At 50.9% G+C, this 16,726-nt stretch overlaps 1 protein-coding gene across 1 annotated transcript in view; it reads right to left on the bottom strand.

Annotated features, from left to right (window-relative positions):
- Positions 1–16,726, bottom strand: part of KLF3 (KLF transcription factor 3) — a 33,362-nt gene that overhangs the window by 8,801 nt on the left and 7,835 nt on the right. The window contains exons 2-4 of the mRNA XM_055140500.1: positions 10,012–10,108; positions 2,928–3,414; positions 1,551–1,701 (exon numbers count right to left, since the gene is read on the bottom strand). Coding sequence (XP_054996475.1) covers positions 1,551–1,701; positions 2,928–3,414; positions 10,012–10,068 — 695 coding nt within the window. The 5' untranslated portion in view covers positions 10,069–10,108. The remainder of the gene's footprint in view (positions 1–1,550; positions 1,702–2,927; positions 3,415–10,011; positions 10,109–16,726) is intronic.

Here is a 16,726-nt window from a genome sequence, read left to right as displayed (position 1 = left end):
CAGACTGTCAGATGTGTCCATTTCAATTCATTTTCCTGGCTCTTCTTTTTGCCTTAGTGCAGGAACAGATGCAGTAGGTCAGCCACAGGCAGGGAGGCAAAACAAGGACCCCCTGGAAGCCGGAGCTCTTGCCCAGCCCCTGAGGCTATTAACAGGATGATTACAGGCAAATTATCTAATTATCTAATCATCTCAGCAGTTTTCCATTTGCTCTAACTCCCACATGCTTGGGGGGGGAGGGTAATTCCTCTGATAATACTTGGAAAGATTTTGGGGCTAAGATGGGGGTGGCTAGTGACTGTGGAAGATAATAATGTAAAGCAATGTGGGACACATTCTCTCCCAGAGGATGTACCTGTGTGATACTTGTTTTTCTCCCTGGTCTAGGAGACCTCCTCGTCTCCCCCCAGTTCACTGTGATTTGGTACAACAGGCAATCAATACTCGAACTCATTAACAATCTCTACCTACTTGGATGGAATGTGGATGCAGCTAGACTATATTTGAAATTACAGCAAACGGTTTCTCTTAAATGAAAGAATTCATTGGGGTGTCAGGAAGAGGGACTGGAGAAAATAAATGAAAGGTGGGCAGAATGTTTAAAGGTAGGAGAAAAGATGGAACCGAAAAAGCTGATGGGAGGAACCTTAACGAGACTATAGTTATTGTCTTTGTACTAGGAAAGTAGGGACAAATTCAATGCTAAAAGCACCAGAACCAAAGACAAACACAACATGAAAGAATAATCACTATAAAAAATAAAAAACAAAACAAAACAAAAACCCAGAAGCAATGGAGGTAGCAAGATTCACTGATTATCCCAAGTTCATACGTTAGGTGAGAACAGAGTTGGAATCCAAAGGTCAACTCAGCTGCCACCAAGATGGCCACCAGCATTGGTACAAGTAAAGGTTCATCTATGACAGCAAATCCCATAAATGGCATTATTTAACCAATATGTGCTACATTAAGTTGCCCTAGAGCTAAAGCCATCATTCTGTTACTTGGATGCTAATCAATACATTGTAAACTACTTCTGGATGACAGTTTGAACGCAGAGTTTTTTGGTGTGTTTTGCTTTGGAGCCACACAGGGGGCCACCTTCAGTGCCAGGGATACCCCACTGCACTGTCTCTCCTGCCCCACACACTACTCTGTTAGAGTGTGAAGGACTAGGTGTGTCCATGGGAAAAGTTCTCATTAATACAACTTCAACTGGAATATGTGGAAGACCAAACTCAAGTTACGCTGGAATTAAGATTAGGGGCAAACTATGAATATATAGCCTAGAAGGAAGGGGGAAAAAATTACAGTATGTGATAGGGTGAGAGGAACAGCAACTGAATTCACCCCAAACTTGATGTGACTGCAGTTAGGCATCAGACTGTTCAGGCAATGGGATGCTCTGCTTTTGTGGCGACATGCCGTCTTGCCCAGTGGCTGCCGCAAGCTACAAGGTGATCTCGGCGATTTGCACGTTGGACGTCTATGCATCTGCCTGTCCCAAGACACCCAGCTGTACGAATGCCAGGAAGCCCCAAAGCACTTACTCTTGCAACAACGCTCGTGGAGGTGACACTGAGTCCATTAGAGGGGGTGACATATCTTCAGGATAGTAGTCTGTCCTCTGTGGTTCGAGTCCAGGTTCTATTTTAATTTTTTTCTGTAATATGGGCTTCTCATATGATTCAATGACAGGTACTAAAATTAAAAAAAAAAAAAGTTTACTCTATGTCCAAATGACCAATTTCAGTCTATCAACACAGATTCTGTGTAGCCTTTGGTAACGCCTTTAGGGTGCTCTCACTTTTCCTGAATGCTATTTTTCCCAGCAAGCAGAGAACAAAGGACCTGGACTTTTTAAGACACTGGAACCAGACTTGATTATTTCTGGGTTTTGGTTATCTCCTTTTAGCCCCAAAGTCTTCTGCTTAGAATCAGTCAGCAGACAAGACAACTTAACAGTAGCTGTGAGCACCGAGATTAAAACAAACAAATAAAAAAAACAACCTGTGGGTTAAATGCCCTTTATTTAATATACATGGAACCACAATGGATACGTTAAAGTCAAGATTCATATTCTTTGGTAGCTGACAATTAGGATGGAAAGAAAAGCAGGAAGACGGTTGGATTCCTGGCAGTTCTTCCACTATCAACATTAAAAAAAAAAAATAAAAAGGAAAAGATTTTTTTGATGAATACAGTATTTTTGTTTTGGTTTTTGGCCGTGGGGGGAGGAAAAGAGGGTACACCCAGCAGTGCTCAGGGATCACCCTTGGTGGGGCTCAGGGAACCAGGTGCAAGACAAGCACTCTCGCTCCTCACACTCTCTGTCCTCTCCTTTCTTAAGTAAAGGCTGGAGGCTGACAGGGCTGCGGCAGACGCTTTGCACACAGAAGACCTGATTCACTCCCCAGCCTGCTGGGCCGGCCCGGAGGGGCCTCGAACACCAAAGACGCAGAGAAAACAATTTGTGGGGTGTGGGCACCTCCCAAGCTGTGCTCGGGGCCCTCGGCACCACTCCCAGTTGGGCTGGCTGGTTCAAAGCCCAACTGTGCCGGCTGGTTCAGTGTCTGGGCCCCAGGACCTGCGTCCCCTCTACAGTGCTGTGGGCACCCAGGAGCCCCCAGCAGTGCCCCAGGTTGGGATTCTTCCTATGCTGTCTTCCTGGCCCTCCCGTCCTTCCTTGAGAAGAGCCCCGTTGGCATCCCACATGACGCCCTGAGCACCGCCAGGAGTGAGGCCTGAGTGCGGAACCAGGAGTAGCCCCTGAGCATCACAGGTATGACTCATCAAGCCAATAAATAAATAAATAGAAAAGAAAAGGAAAAGCAGCAGTACCTCCCCCCCTTCCCGTGTCTCCTCCCCCTGCGCCCTCGGCTGTTTCCTCTGCCCCCACCCAGACAGGAGAGAGGCGCGAGGCTCACCCTGCATGCTGCTGTTGGAATTCTCCATCTCCTCCGACAAGGAGACCATGAGCGGCTGCTGGAGGTGGCTGGTGTACATGAAGGGGACAGGCTGGACCACCACGGGCTGGATGACCGGCAGGATTCCCGGGCTTCGGATTCCATGCCGAGAGAGCGCTGCGGCCATCACCGGAGGCATAGACAGCGGCACCCCGAAGGGCTGCACTCCGGGGGGCGGGGGCGAGTACTTTTTCATGGGGGGGCTGGAGGAAGGCATGCTCAGGCCCGGCGAGGCTCTCCGGTGCGACGTCTGGAACTTGAGCGAGGACGGCGAGCTGCCGGCCGACGGGGGCGAGCTCCGCTTGTTCACCGTCAGGTCCACCGGCTCCATCTGCATGCCGTGCGCCAGGCCCTCCGGCGTCTGGAAGAACTTGTCGGACAGCGGGGTGGAGTAAATGACCCCGTACTTGTTGGGCTTCATGGACTCCATGTAATTTGATGGATAGGACTAGCGGGAGGCGAAAAGAGAAAAAAGAAAAGACACGGGTGAAGGGTCCAGTCAACGCATCTGCTTCTAACCTAAGTTAAGATGAAAATGTCTTGGGGCTGGAGCAATAGCACAGCGGGTAGGTCGGTTGCCTTGCACGTGGCTGACCCAGGTTCGATTCCCAGCATCCCATATGCCCCCCTGAGCATTTGCAGGAGTGATTCCTGAGTGCATGAGCCAGGAGTAACCCCTGTGCATCGCTGGGTGTGACCCAAACCCCCCCCCCAAAAAAAAAGAAAATGTCTTAACTTTTCAACGACGTGGGCTGCTGGTAGCAATTTAGAGAAAGGTCCTTATTATGGATGGAGCTGGTCTAATAAAACACAAAAATGATGGCGACGGTGTCACCCATACTGGAGGGTGGGAAAACCTCACTTAATTCTAAGTGGAAAGATTCTCAGGGGGCAAGCCGGAGGCTGAGGCAGCACCCAGCAACACTGTGAGGTTCTAAAACCAGGCCCAGTAGGATCCCAGACGCCGGCATGGGGCCCCTCGGCAGGCCGGGGCAGCTAACACAGTGCTGCTCTCCTGCTTCTCCTTCCAAACTTTCAGGCTCTCGTTTCGGCAGCGGGGCATGTACATGTGCACAATCTGCCACATCCGACACAGAGCAACAGCACACGGTGCGAGCTTCCACGGCTGAATGGGCCCAGCTAGAGGCCCAGCAGTGCAGGCGGGCAGAGGCACACCCCAGCAAACCCGAGAAGCAGGTTTCCCGACACACCCACCAGCTGCCCCTCTCGGGGCCGACAGGTCCTTGGCTACAGTCGGTCCCTCTGTCTGATTCACCCCGGGGCTGAAGCCGCAGAAGATGACCCAGTCCCCAAATCTGAGGATGACGCAGAACTGGAGGACGCAGTGGGACTCAAGAAGGTCTGGTGTGCGCCCAAGCTGAGGCCCAGGTCTCCCCTGAATCGTTTCTCCCCACCTCCAACGTCAGTTTTTGGGCCACAACCAGCCGTGCTCAGGATTTACTCCTGGTTTTGCACGCTGGGATCGCTCCTAATGTTGCCTGGTGGATGATATGGGATGTCGAGATCAAAACCAGGCCAGCAGCGTGGACGGCAAACACTCTACCCACTGTACTATATTCCTCCAGTCCCTTCCCCCGAATCTAAAGAAGTGACCAGAAGTATCTTCACATGCCTTTCTCTGGAGCTGGTAGAGTAGTTAAGGCGACTGACCCGCACTACACTTCACCCGAGACCACCAGTGGTGACCCCTGAGCAGAGCCAGGATTAAGTCCTCAACACCCTGGGTACGACACCCCTGCATACCCCCCACTGCCCTGTACATCCTGCAGGGCAAGGGGACCTTTCTCACAAAATCAGGATACCTGAACTCGTATGTTAGGCTTAAACCTATCACTGCAACGGCATCCTGGTATTGCCCTCAGCTGTGGAACTCACCTAAGATTACCTCTACCTTAACTCAAAACAGTAACAAAACCTTTGATGCAGAAGGCTCTAAACAATCAAAACACTCAACCTAAGCATTTTTTTTTAATTGTAGGCATTTTAGGGAAACTGAATGCTTTCATGATAACACGTCAAGTCTGCAGGCAGAAAATAACTTGGATTTGGATGCTTTGAGGTGAACGGGAGAAGCAACAGTGGGCCTTGTCTCCAGCTCTAAAATCCTCTGCGTTTATGATTCTGTGGTAACACTGACTCACAACCTAGCCAAGGGATCCCACCCAGATGACCTGAAGTACTGAAGTAGCTCAAGCTCACTCACTCCTCACCCCAGAGCCCGCACCCCGACCCCAGCAGTGGCCATAACTAAGTAAAAGGGGAAGCAGGGGTTTGGACAGGGATTTCCACTGAGGTCCGCCCTCTGTGCTCCAGGTCCACGTGGGGTGAGTGTCCATGGGGCTCTAGGCATGGGAGAACCTCTGAAGCTATCTTTAAAACCCTGGAAATCTAGCCCATGTCTGGGTAGTGACACGGGGTGCGTGAGGTGGTAGCTTTATTCAAATTAAGTAATAAAAATTACTAACAGTAAGATTCTTAGGGGCGGAGGTGGGGTGGGCACAGAGAGCGCTCAGTGGGCAGGACACTTGCCTTGCATGCAGCCAACCAGGGTTCAATCCCTGGCACCCCATCTGGGCACCTGAGCCCCACCGGAAGTGATCCCTGAGTGCAGAGCCGGGAGTAAGCCTCGAGCAGTGCCAAGTGTAACTTCAAACCCAAATCAAAAACTAAGGGTGTAAGTAATCAAGTACATGGATGGGAGGGCATGTTCCCAGTTCTAAAGCTTCCCGTGCTATGGAATAATCCTCTAATTCTCAAATGAGGATTTCCATGGTCCTTCCTGGGAAACTGTCTGGGTCATTATCTAGGTGCGTCTCCTACGTGGAGGCTGTGCTGGGACCCAGCACCCATCTATGGGGCCGCTCGTGAACATGGGGAAAAGAGTGAGTCCCGGGACAAGCCACAAAGGACTCTCCCCTCCCCCTCCCCACGTTGGGTTCTGAGGGCAGGAGGGCGGGTGTACTCATGCCCACCACTGGCCAAGGCCCAGAGCATGTCCCTCTGTGCAGGCGTGCTCCCAAAGCTTCCCGACTGGCTCATCAAACCGTGGAACAACTCTCAGAGGACCGGGCAGTCTGTCAGGCTGTGAGATGGAAATTTTCACCGCGCCAACAGACAAGAGCAAAACTGGAGAGAAAGTCCAGAGGCTCAGCTCAGGCACTGGCCTTTCATGCAACTGACCCCGATAGATGCTAAGCAGAGAATATGGCCCCAAGCCCTCTCAGGATAGCCCTCCCTATCCCCGGGCAGAGAGCCAGGAGTAAGCCGTGACACTGACGGTGTGGCCCAACAAAAACCAAAAAGATTTAAAAATGTGGGAAGAGGGTGGAGAAATACCCTTCTGGGAGGAAGAATAGTAGGGAAAAATAACTTTCTTACAGTGGCTGGAGAGATAGTACAGCACCTAAGGGGCTTGCTTTGCGTGCATCTGACCTGGGTTCAATCAAACGCCACCAGATGTGGCCCAGAAGTTTTCTTATATTAAAAAAAAAAAAAGAATTAAATTTGCTTCTTGAATCAAATTCTTTCATTTTTAACCTTCTTTGTGAGAGCATTGATAAAACACACACCTTTGGGTATCCTTTTATAGGCACTATCTCACATTTTACAATCTCCAATTTACAAATGGGGAAAAAAAAAAAAAGACAATCTAGAAACCCCCTAAAAGCCCAGGAGGCGCAGGACACAGCAAGGAAGGGCAAGTGCTGAGGCGCAGTCAGCCGGGCAGGGCGAGGCCCCCCGCAGCTCCTCCCGTCTGGACACGACCCCCAGCCGAGAGCCCTGTCACTGGCCTGGAAGCACACAGGTCGGCAGAGAACAGCCTGGAGGCCCATATTTTGATGAGAGAGAAGGACAGAGCATTTTCTCCCTTTCTCTAAGCTGCAGGAAAACACCACGGGGCTGTGGCCCAGCGGCAGTGCACACGCCTTGAGGAGAGGCCCTGAGCTCGATCCCTGGCACAGTCAAGGAAAAAGGATTTGTGGGGCTGGAGCAATAGCACAGAGGGTAGGGCGTTTGCCTTGCCGACCCGGGTTTGATTCCCAGCATCCCACGTGGTCCCCTGAGCACTGCCAGGAGTAATTCCTGACAGGGTGTAGAGCCAGAGTTAACCCCTGTGCATCGAGGGGTGTGACACCCCCCCCCAAAAAAAAGGATTTGAGAGGGCGGATAAGTCACTGTAAAATAATTTTATTCCTATGTGGCATTAAAAAAAAATCTTTGCAAATGTCCTATGTTGCCTTCATATTTAGAATGCTGACTTAAATAAGAAAGGGAGAAATGAGTAATAAATCAAGCTTCATACATACCAACAACGAAGGCAGGAGAGATGAAATCTGAAGATTCAAGAGTAGAACAAAAGCTTTTAATGTTCTACAAAACATATTCCTCTCCGAATAGTTCACCCTTGCTAACTAGGATTTTACTGGGGGAAAGGGGAGGAAAATCCTTCAATGTAAGACCGTCACCAACTTTGGGTGAAAAGATCTCATTCCATTCTGGAAGCATTAGAATAAATTTTAAAATCAGAACAAAAAGACTATTCAGTGCAAAAAAATACTTCTGTATATTTTAACGGCATGTACCTACACACGTTACAGCACTGTAAGGGAAGTATTACTTGAATGTGTTGTGTGTTCTGGGGACATGCCTGACTGGGCTCAGGCGTCACTGCCAGGTGGTGCTCAGAGTGAAACCAGGCCTCCTTCGGGCCCAAATGTGCCCAGTCCACTGAGCGCTCTCCCTCGCCCCAAAACTCATTTTATTTCCTTTCATTATTATTATTTTTTGTTCAGTGAAGTGCATTTCTTTGCACTTAATTATATCATACTAACTTAGCAGTGTGGCTCTTCATTTTTGCCTGAAATTAGGCTCTTGAGCCGTATTTTCACGCTTGATTAAAAGCATTAGAAGTATACCGCATAATAAAACGCATCATGGATGGTTCTGCATCACTTATACAATTAATCATATCTTCCGCTACTAAAAGCCTATTCATATTTCAAGGGTATAATTAATGAGGAAATTTGATACCTTAATCTACCTCCAACATGGGGGAAAGGGGTGATGAATATGACAACAGCATGAATAAGACGAGAACATCAAATGAGTCTTTTGATTAATAAAAGTCTTATTACGGCTCCGTTCTCATCATCTTTAGACACTCAAGTTACCCGCCGATCACGCGAGAATGTAAATGTTATTTCCTACAAGCCTCGGTGGCTGAACTTTCCATGGTGGGGGGAAATAATTCACTGGCTTCTCCAAGAGCATCCACGGCAACTTGGATCCTTGGGCCTCAGAGAACCCCCACCAGGTCCAGCAAAAACATTTTGGGCAGGAGCGTCTGGCAGCCCCTGCAGAAGATGCATCTCCTTTTGCATGCGTGTCATTACTAACTTTTGGATACACAACTCACGCCAAGCTTTTCTCCCCGGGATTTTCCAAGCCCACGAAGATAAAGGCCAAGACAGTCGTCGAGCTGGCCGGTGTCTTCCTCTTTCCCAGTTTCTCGCCCACACCCTGAAGTCCAAACCTTCCTGAGCCCCATCGCCATAGAGCCACTGTGGTACCTACAAGTACCTGAACCCAGGCCTCAAATCACCCCCCAGAGTCGGAGGCGGGCTGAGAAGACAATGAGAAGACTCTCCTCAGCCAGGGACCCAGGAAGTCAGAATCCACCCTTGCTGCCAAGTTCTTCCCTAGTCTGTCCTCAGTCATGCTGCGGCCACTGGTCCCGAGCAGACCCTTTCATTATTTCATTCTTAGCATAAACTTGGAGGGCACACCCAGTGTCCTCAGAGCTTACTCCGGGCTCGGCACTACGGGGTCACTCCTGGTGGTGCTCATGTGACCCGATGTGGTGCTGGGGGTCAAACCGGGGCTGGTCATATGCAAGACCAGTGTTTTACCCACCTTGTGCTACCTCAATCGTTCTGGCCTCTTCCTGCCATCTTTGAACTATTATGATTTCACAAGTCAAAGGACTGCGTAGTGCTTATTTTCCAGGTTTTGTGTTTTCCTTGGGGCTTGGGAGAAGAGGGGCTAGAGCCCAGGCCTGCTACACATGAGGCATGCATATGCCACTGAGCCACATCCATGGCCCCCAGGTTTTGGCTTTACAAGCAGCTTTTCGAGAGAGACACCAGAATAGCTTCCCTCCAGAATTAAAAACAAACAGCCGGAGGCCGGAGAAACAGTACAGCGGCAGGGCACCGCCCTGCACACAGCCTACCCATGTTCAAGCCCTAGCATTTCCTATGGTCCACCTGGGCACTGCCAGGAGTGATTCCTGAGCACAGAGACAGGAGTGACCCCTGAGCTGAGCACCATCGGGTGTGGCCACCAAACCCAAACCAAAACAAAAAACAAACCTGCACCATTTTTTTTTTCTTTCTGGTTTTTGAGTCACACCTGGTGACACTCAGGGGTTACTCCTGGTTCTGTGTTCAGGAATCACTCCTGGCGGGTGCACCAACATTTCTAAACACCCACATCTGGCATGGTGATGGGGCGTGAAAGGCACCTCTAAGGCATCGTGTCCCTGACGTGGACGTCTTGCCTTGGATGTTTAAAAACAGCTTTGCAACCGGAATAAACACCAGGCCCAGGTTTCTAACCCCCCGCCCCCACCATATCCCCAAATGCATGTTAATTAAAATAATAATAATAATAATAATAATAATAATAATAATAATAAACCCAACCCAGTCTGGCCAAATATGTTGGTACCAAAAGTAATAAATAAACTTAAGAGCTGAAGCTAACAAAAAACAGAGGCGCTTCTGTAGACTGGTCTCTGTGATGACCAGGTCTGCCCATGGCCCGTGTTCTGGGCTGGGGCTGGCAGGATCTTTGAGCCGAAGGAAGCAGGGATCCCCCTGAGACAGGCGTGCAGAGTCCCGAGGTGTCCCGGGACTGTCAGGAGCTCCAAGAAAAGTTCCCCTCCAAGTGTGAAGGGGCGAGAGGCGCGCACCTCCCCCCGGGGCATGGACAGGAAGAGGCGTTCAAGGTCGGGGAAACTCACCACCGTGACGGGGTCCATGGCCTCTTGTTTGACAGGCACCGGGTCAAACATGAGCATTCTTTCAGTCACGCTCTTCTAGGGTGCTCTGGGTTTGGACCTGGAAAACAAAACCAAGTGACATCTAAATTCCAACGCGCCTTTCCGGTGGGAATTTCTTCCCCTTCCCTATGAAAGGTGCCAGCTTGGGTTCATTCAAGCCAGATCCCACGGTCCCAAGCAGACGAGTCCCAACATGTGTTGCTAACTCAAACCCAGACACTCCCAGCCGCCGCTGCTGGGACCATCTGTACCATCCCTTCTGAGACGCGAGCTTGCGGGAGCTTGCTATACAACCCAACAGGAGTGTCCTTATGTGGGACTTTTCCTCCCTGTGTATTTGTTCTGGGAAGTCAGTAAAAGACCAGCGCAAAGAAGTACCCAGAAGCAACCACTGCTGTATTTTATTTTTCCAAACTTTTTTCCAGATGGAATCCCAGCAGCTGAGTGTTTGTAATCCAGAGAGACTCACATATGCCTTGTACCACCAAAGGCAGCACCTCTGAGCACCAAATGGCACCTGATGTTTTACTGAGTTACTGCTTCTTTCCCCAGTCATCCGAGCTCCCTCTCAGTAGATTCCAAGGGCCCCTGTGTCAATGGATTGTGCATTGTATCACCCCTTTTTGGAGGGCGTTTCTGTGGCTTCTAAATTCTCACTCTTGGGGCCAATGCGGGTAGGGCCCCAAGAGTGAGAATTTTGCCTTGCACGCGGCTGACCCGGGTTCGATCCTTCTATTGTTTCCTTCTATCCTTCTATCACTATATCATATCCCATATGGTCTCTTGATCACCACCAGGCATAATCCTTGAGGGCTGAGCCAGGAGTAATCCCTGAGCATTGCTGGGTGGGATCCAAAAAGCCAAAATAAACAGATTCTCACTCGTACACACAGAGCCCATCTTTAGTGGTTCTACTGCCCCGCACAGCTTGTCAGATCAGTTTTTTGAAGGGAAGTTATTGGGTGAAAACATACATGTGCTTTAAAGCATGACCTAACATCCAGCAAAGACGCTCTATTTACTTCCATCAATAAAGCACCTGTTTCCTGACCCTCCTACTAGCAGTGAGTATTACTGTTGCACAGAGCCAGGGGTAAGGCCTGAGCACTGCTTGGTGTGGCCCCAAAGAAAATTAATTAAAGGGAGGAAAAGAAAGAAAAAGTAACTGGGACTCTCTGATGGCATCAACTTGCCCAATTAGCTTCATTTCCAACTGACACAGTTTTGATACATCTTCCCATCTCCGTTTCCATTACATTGGGGGGGGGGGTGTTTGCGGCCAACACCCAGTGATACTTGAGGACTACTTACCCCAGCTCTGTGCTCGGGGATCGAACCACTGCAGCTACATGAAACCAGGCGCCTTAACCTCTGTTCTCTCTCTCCTGTCCTACTATTTACATTTCTTCTTCAAGCAATGCCTATCCTGGTCTTAAACCACCAATACCCCCACACTCCATTCACTGCTCTTTAAGTACTTTTTATATAGGCAGACTTATCTGTGTTCCAATTTCTCATTAAGCGATCTTCGGACTCACGGAAAGGCAACCTTTCTTTATCCTGACCGGGCCCCGTTCTCTTCTCTAGTTTGCTCCAGCTTTCCTTTCCGTTCCTTCTGTGGATCGCCCTCACGCCCTTCCAATACCCATCTTCACCAAACCTCGGGCTTCCTCTCGGGACCCAGCTGAGGGTTACTGCTCCGATCCCGAAACGCAGCCCAGACCCTCCTCAGCTATTTCACCACCCACATTAGGTTCCCTCTCGTCCAAAAGGGGTTTCCAGCTTCAACCGTTTGGAGAAAGGCAAGGTCCTGGCAGATCACATGGGCTGGGCAGGAAGGCGGACAAACGCCCGATGGAGTGCCACCTGGAAGAGCTGCCCAGCGTGCTGCTTCTCAGTCACCGACTGCCCAGACCCCACTGTGGTGACAGCCAGCCCGTGGCCTGACTTGTGCCTGATGTTAACACGCAACAACCCGAGTGCCACCGCGGCGTGCTTGCACTTCCACTGCTCAATGGGAGAATGCATGTCCTGGGTGTCATGGCAACACGTTAACACTACCACGAACTCCTCAGAAGGTCCCAACTTCCAACGTTCTATGCCCTTCCACAACAGGGCGTATTATCATCTGGAAACAGCCTCTGATACCGGGCTGCTCCAACCAACGGTTATCACCACCGCCCCCCTCTGCCCACCCCCCCCAAACACCCCCCAGTATCCCAGCAAAAACAAACCCCAACAGCCAGTGAAAAATGGATGATTTCATAAGAAGGATGAAAACCCCTTTTGTATCTGGGATCTATTATTAACCAGTTCCCAGCCCGGCAGCTGTGCAGGGCGACACGGGGCTCTGGATGGCGGCATGAGTCTGATCTCACGAACAAAAGAGGTGAGATCGTGAGGGATGGCTACCTTAGCCTCCAACTCCCTGGCTCCCTTGAGCCCTTTGCCTGGCGCTGGTCCTTAGCAGAAGACCCTCTCCTGCGGGAACCAACTCGACGTGAAACGCAAGCACTCTCAATGGGGCAGGTGTGGCGAGAACCTCCACTTCCTGTGTGAAATACAGATGACACCTCCCTGGCCTGTTTCCTACTGAAGCCTTTCGTACACAGTTGCAGGAAAGTCAAGTAGGTCTTAAACCCCAACTTTGACCTCCGAAATCATTCTGTCTTATCAATGAGCATATCCTCTGTATCAACACACACCCGCATAGCTTAGGGCGATGCGTGCCATTCTCCACCGGGATCATGGTCCTTCCTTCTGGAACCTTCTCTTGGCCCAGATCTCCCCCCTAATCCGCACCCCCACAGCTTAACCCTCTCACCTCCCACTGTGCCCTAGACAAACCAGGGCGGGCAGCCCCAAGGGATGACCACTGGTCACGGGCTCTTTGGCCTACCATTTCGTGGGCAACGTTCTCTAATGCCCGTGGCAAGACTTCTGAATCTGAACTCAGCAATGAAACACAGGTTTAAGACATGATTAAAATCACCTTCTCACCCTTGTGCAGTCCTCTTAATGTCGTTTATTAAATTTAAGGAAGTGAATGCCTTGCAAAATGTGTGATCCCCAGGGTGGGATGGGAGGAAATTGATATAAAGGAGCCAAAATAAAACCTGATTTATTTTCACTGAAATACTGTAAACCCTGGTGTTCCTTTGAACAGAATCAAACTCAGGGCCCATCCGAATGCAGGTCTAACAGCATGACACGAGCAAACTGAGAGCTTCTCAAATGACTGATTAGTGCTAGTCACAGGATAGGGAATGAGAGATGCAGAAGAACATGCAGAGAAAACAGCACCTCCCAGCTGTTAACAAAGCTTCCCGGGACACACACAATGGGGTGCACATCTGTGTGCTAATATGTAAGCGATCAAATGTATAATAAAAACTTCAAAACAAGATAGAAAAGCCCACACTAGAAAATCATCAAATTTAGGAAGAGACGCAAACACATATAAGACATATTGGGGCTCTCTGCTCATGAGGCTGCAGAAAACCATGTTCACACTCAAGTGCCTGATGGGGCTGAGTCTGCCATCGGCACTTGGCTGCCTCGGGGTTTGGGCAGAATCAGATGAGTGCAGCATTTCCAATGTGTCTTCCACATTGCTGGGAAGTAAACACTGGAAAAATCAGGGTCTCTAAACTTAGTGGCTTTTGTTATGCACACTCAGCTCAGGGCTCTGGGGATAGTACCATCATTTAAAAAGAATGCTCAAGAAATCACAAATGCTGCAGAAAATCGATTGCACAACACTGCCAGCAATCTTAAGTGCCACCAGTAGGTGGTGCACTAAGACAGGTATTAGAGCCTCAGCGGCTGCCGCGTCAGTCCTCACCAGGGTCCTCAGACCTGTCAATGGGTTTTAACTACCCTCAGGAACTCTGTTAACCATTTTATGTGGGTATCGCAGGGACAAGGTTGCCCTAAACATGATGCTACTCTCCCTGTCAACTACTTTCCCATCACGAACAGATTCACAGCTACACTGCATGTTCCCCCCTACCCTGGAAAAATTAAAAAAAAAAAAGGCATGTACGCAACTTGGGAAACAAAATCTGTTTCAGAAAATAGGGGCAACACGGGTCTTAAAATATCTCCTGCGTTAACGAGGTGCCTCGAAGCAAAACTATAGGAACATTATCACTGCCAGAATAATTTTCCATGGACGGAGCAAATGTTCTTCCCCTCCCCTGCCCAAACGTGGTGTTTGGCTGGAAAAGGTCAGTACCACCGAGCTTGCCTCCAAAAGGAAGCAGGTTTCCCTTCAACCTCTCACCACTTAAACTTCTGACTTCTCGAATGTCAGATTCTTGCCAAAAAGCACAACCGCGTGATCCTGTATTAAAAAGCTTGGTGAATCAGCTACAACACTGTCTTCCCGCCCTCCCCCCAATACACAGTCCTCGGGGCCCACCTGCCAACTGAGGGTACAAAGGAGCTGCCAGCTCAGAAATACACACTCCCGGAGGTTATGTTACCGAACCTCCTTTGGAAGTAGCTTGTCCCGAAGCTGGGGCCACGTTTTATTACAGAAACCACCTTCTACCGCAGGGGCCCTTCTTTCGAAGCCCAAGGGAGAAGAGAAGGTGGGCAGAGAACCATGTTATCGGAAACGCTTCCCCGGGCCTGCAGCGGCGGGGATCTGCCTCGGTCCTTCTCTCTTCCCTCATCTCCCTTTGAATCACCGCTCTGCAGACTTCCTTCTTCCGCAGACTTCTTTCCACAGGTCCTCCAAGGAACGAGGCGTTAACCCTCCGCCAAACCCAGCCTGACCCTCACAGACAAATCTGTTTCCCTGGTGGATCGCAAACAGGTGTAAGGGAGAGAAAAAAAAAGTGCCACCAAACCAATAGGTGATTTGAAAAGGATGAGGCCGGCATCTTTCCCCCGAGTTTACCTAGGTGGGGGAGTCAAGCATGTGTAGCTCCTGGCCAGGTGCAGGACCAGGTGGTAGAAAGCGCTGCATCCCTGAGTCCCAAGCTTCCGTTCCCACAGAAGTTTGCTTTCTGGGCTTCCAGACCCAACGTCTTCCAGGGCACAGATTATTTAATGGCTATCGCCCAGGCCAGAAATACACTCGCGGGACCCGGCCACAGACGGGAACTGATGGTTCAGCCGGAGGTTCCGGAAGGGGCAGGCGCAGGACCTACCTGGAGATGCGTCCTGCGTTCCTAGCACTTGACTCCCACCTACAGCCGCCGCCTGGGGTTGGCCCCGGAGGGAAGCATTCTGCCGGAGGACTTCTAAATCTTTGCCCCTCATAAAGGAGTCATTTTGCACCCCCCCCAAAAAAAAGTTTTGTAAATGGGAAAGAAGTTAATTATTTAGTTTCAGATTAAATATAATGATCCGGTGAGCAAACAATCCGCCCTCTCTCCTCTCTCTGCTAACAAGCCACCCAATTTTACTTCCCCGCCTCCACCCATCTGCTCCACCCTATGGAGGGCTGCCAAGGCGAGTCCAACTTGTCCAAACAGGACACGGCTTCAGATAAGATTCTGCCCACACCCTGTACTTCGGAAAAGACCAAGTGAAGCAATTGATTTTGCATGTAAATAAGGACAGGTGCAAAGGTAACAACCCAGCAAAATCCCTCCAGAGCTCATAGCGCGGGAGGCCCAGAGAAGCAGGGATTGAGGTGGTGGTGGTGGGGGGGGGGGGTTGGGGGGGTGGGGGGGGTTGGGGGGGTGGGCGGGGGACTGGCCAGCCAAGACCCCTTCAGGCGAGCAAGAGTTCGATGCCACCTAGGGCTGGGCACAACGCCCTCTTTGGAACCTCACCTCCCACCCGCGCTCCAGGGCGAGGCGTTATATAATCACATGCAGCCGGGCTGCGTGAGGCCTCCACCCCACACGGGCCCTATCGCGCGGAGGCCCACCCCACTCCGCCCTTGGGGCCTCCACCCAGCGGGCCCCACCCAGGGAGTGGGAGGCAGGGAGGGGCCGCTGGCTCCGGGAGGCAGCCAGTTCCTGGAAATTCCGGCCTGAGCAGGGATGGTGGAAATCTTCAAAATAACCAGCCCAGAGAACCGTGGGGCCCTGGTAATTCTGGGGCTGCAGAGCCTGGTCGCCCACAAGAAGCCAATCTCACAGCCCCCCCCAACACCCCCCCACCGCGTCCTCAGGCGCTCCCGACTGCCTGCTCCCTTCAAGCAGACAGACAGACAGCAGCACGGGGCTTGGGGTACACTGTGAGTAGAATTAACTCCAAGTGTCCCTTGGATCCTGGGGTGCCCTCCTCCCCCCACCAACGCCTCTTTTTCTGGCCGTCTTCCATGGAAACTTGGAGGTACCTTTGAAGCCTCCCTGACCAACTCCTCTTTCCATGCCTCCTACGGGGCCAACAGGGTGTTCTTGGGGTAAGGTGTTATCCTCCACCCCCCCATCTCCTAGGCCCCTCACACCCATCCTGATCCCAAGCCCCCTTCATTTAGCAAACTTTTCCCAAGTTGACAGAGGATCCTCCCAGGGGGCCCCCAGGACTGGTGTGGGGGGCGTTTCAGGGCTCGAGCTGGGCACCCCCTCCTTCCCCAGCTGTCCCCCTGCTCCAACAAGAACCCTCGGGGCGGCTGCCTGGTCCCCCACGCCCCCACCCCCACGCCTTTGTTCATATTTGGCCCTGATGCTGGGCAACCGGGGTGGAATGCCCCGGCCCCTTCCGGCTTATC

Source organism: Sorex araneus, chromosome 5 (assembly GCF_027595985.1).
Source record: "Sorex araneus isolate mSorAra2 chromosome 5, mSorAra2.pri, whole genome shotgun sequence".
Taxonomy (NCBI): domain Eukaryota; kingdom Metazoa; phylum Chordata; class Mammalia; order Eulipotyphla; family Soricidae; genus Sorex; species Sorex araneus.
This window is presented reverse-complemented; position numbering and strand designations above follow the sequence as displayed.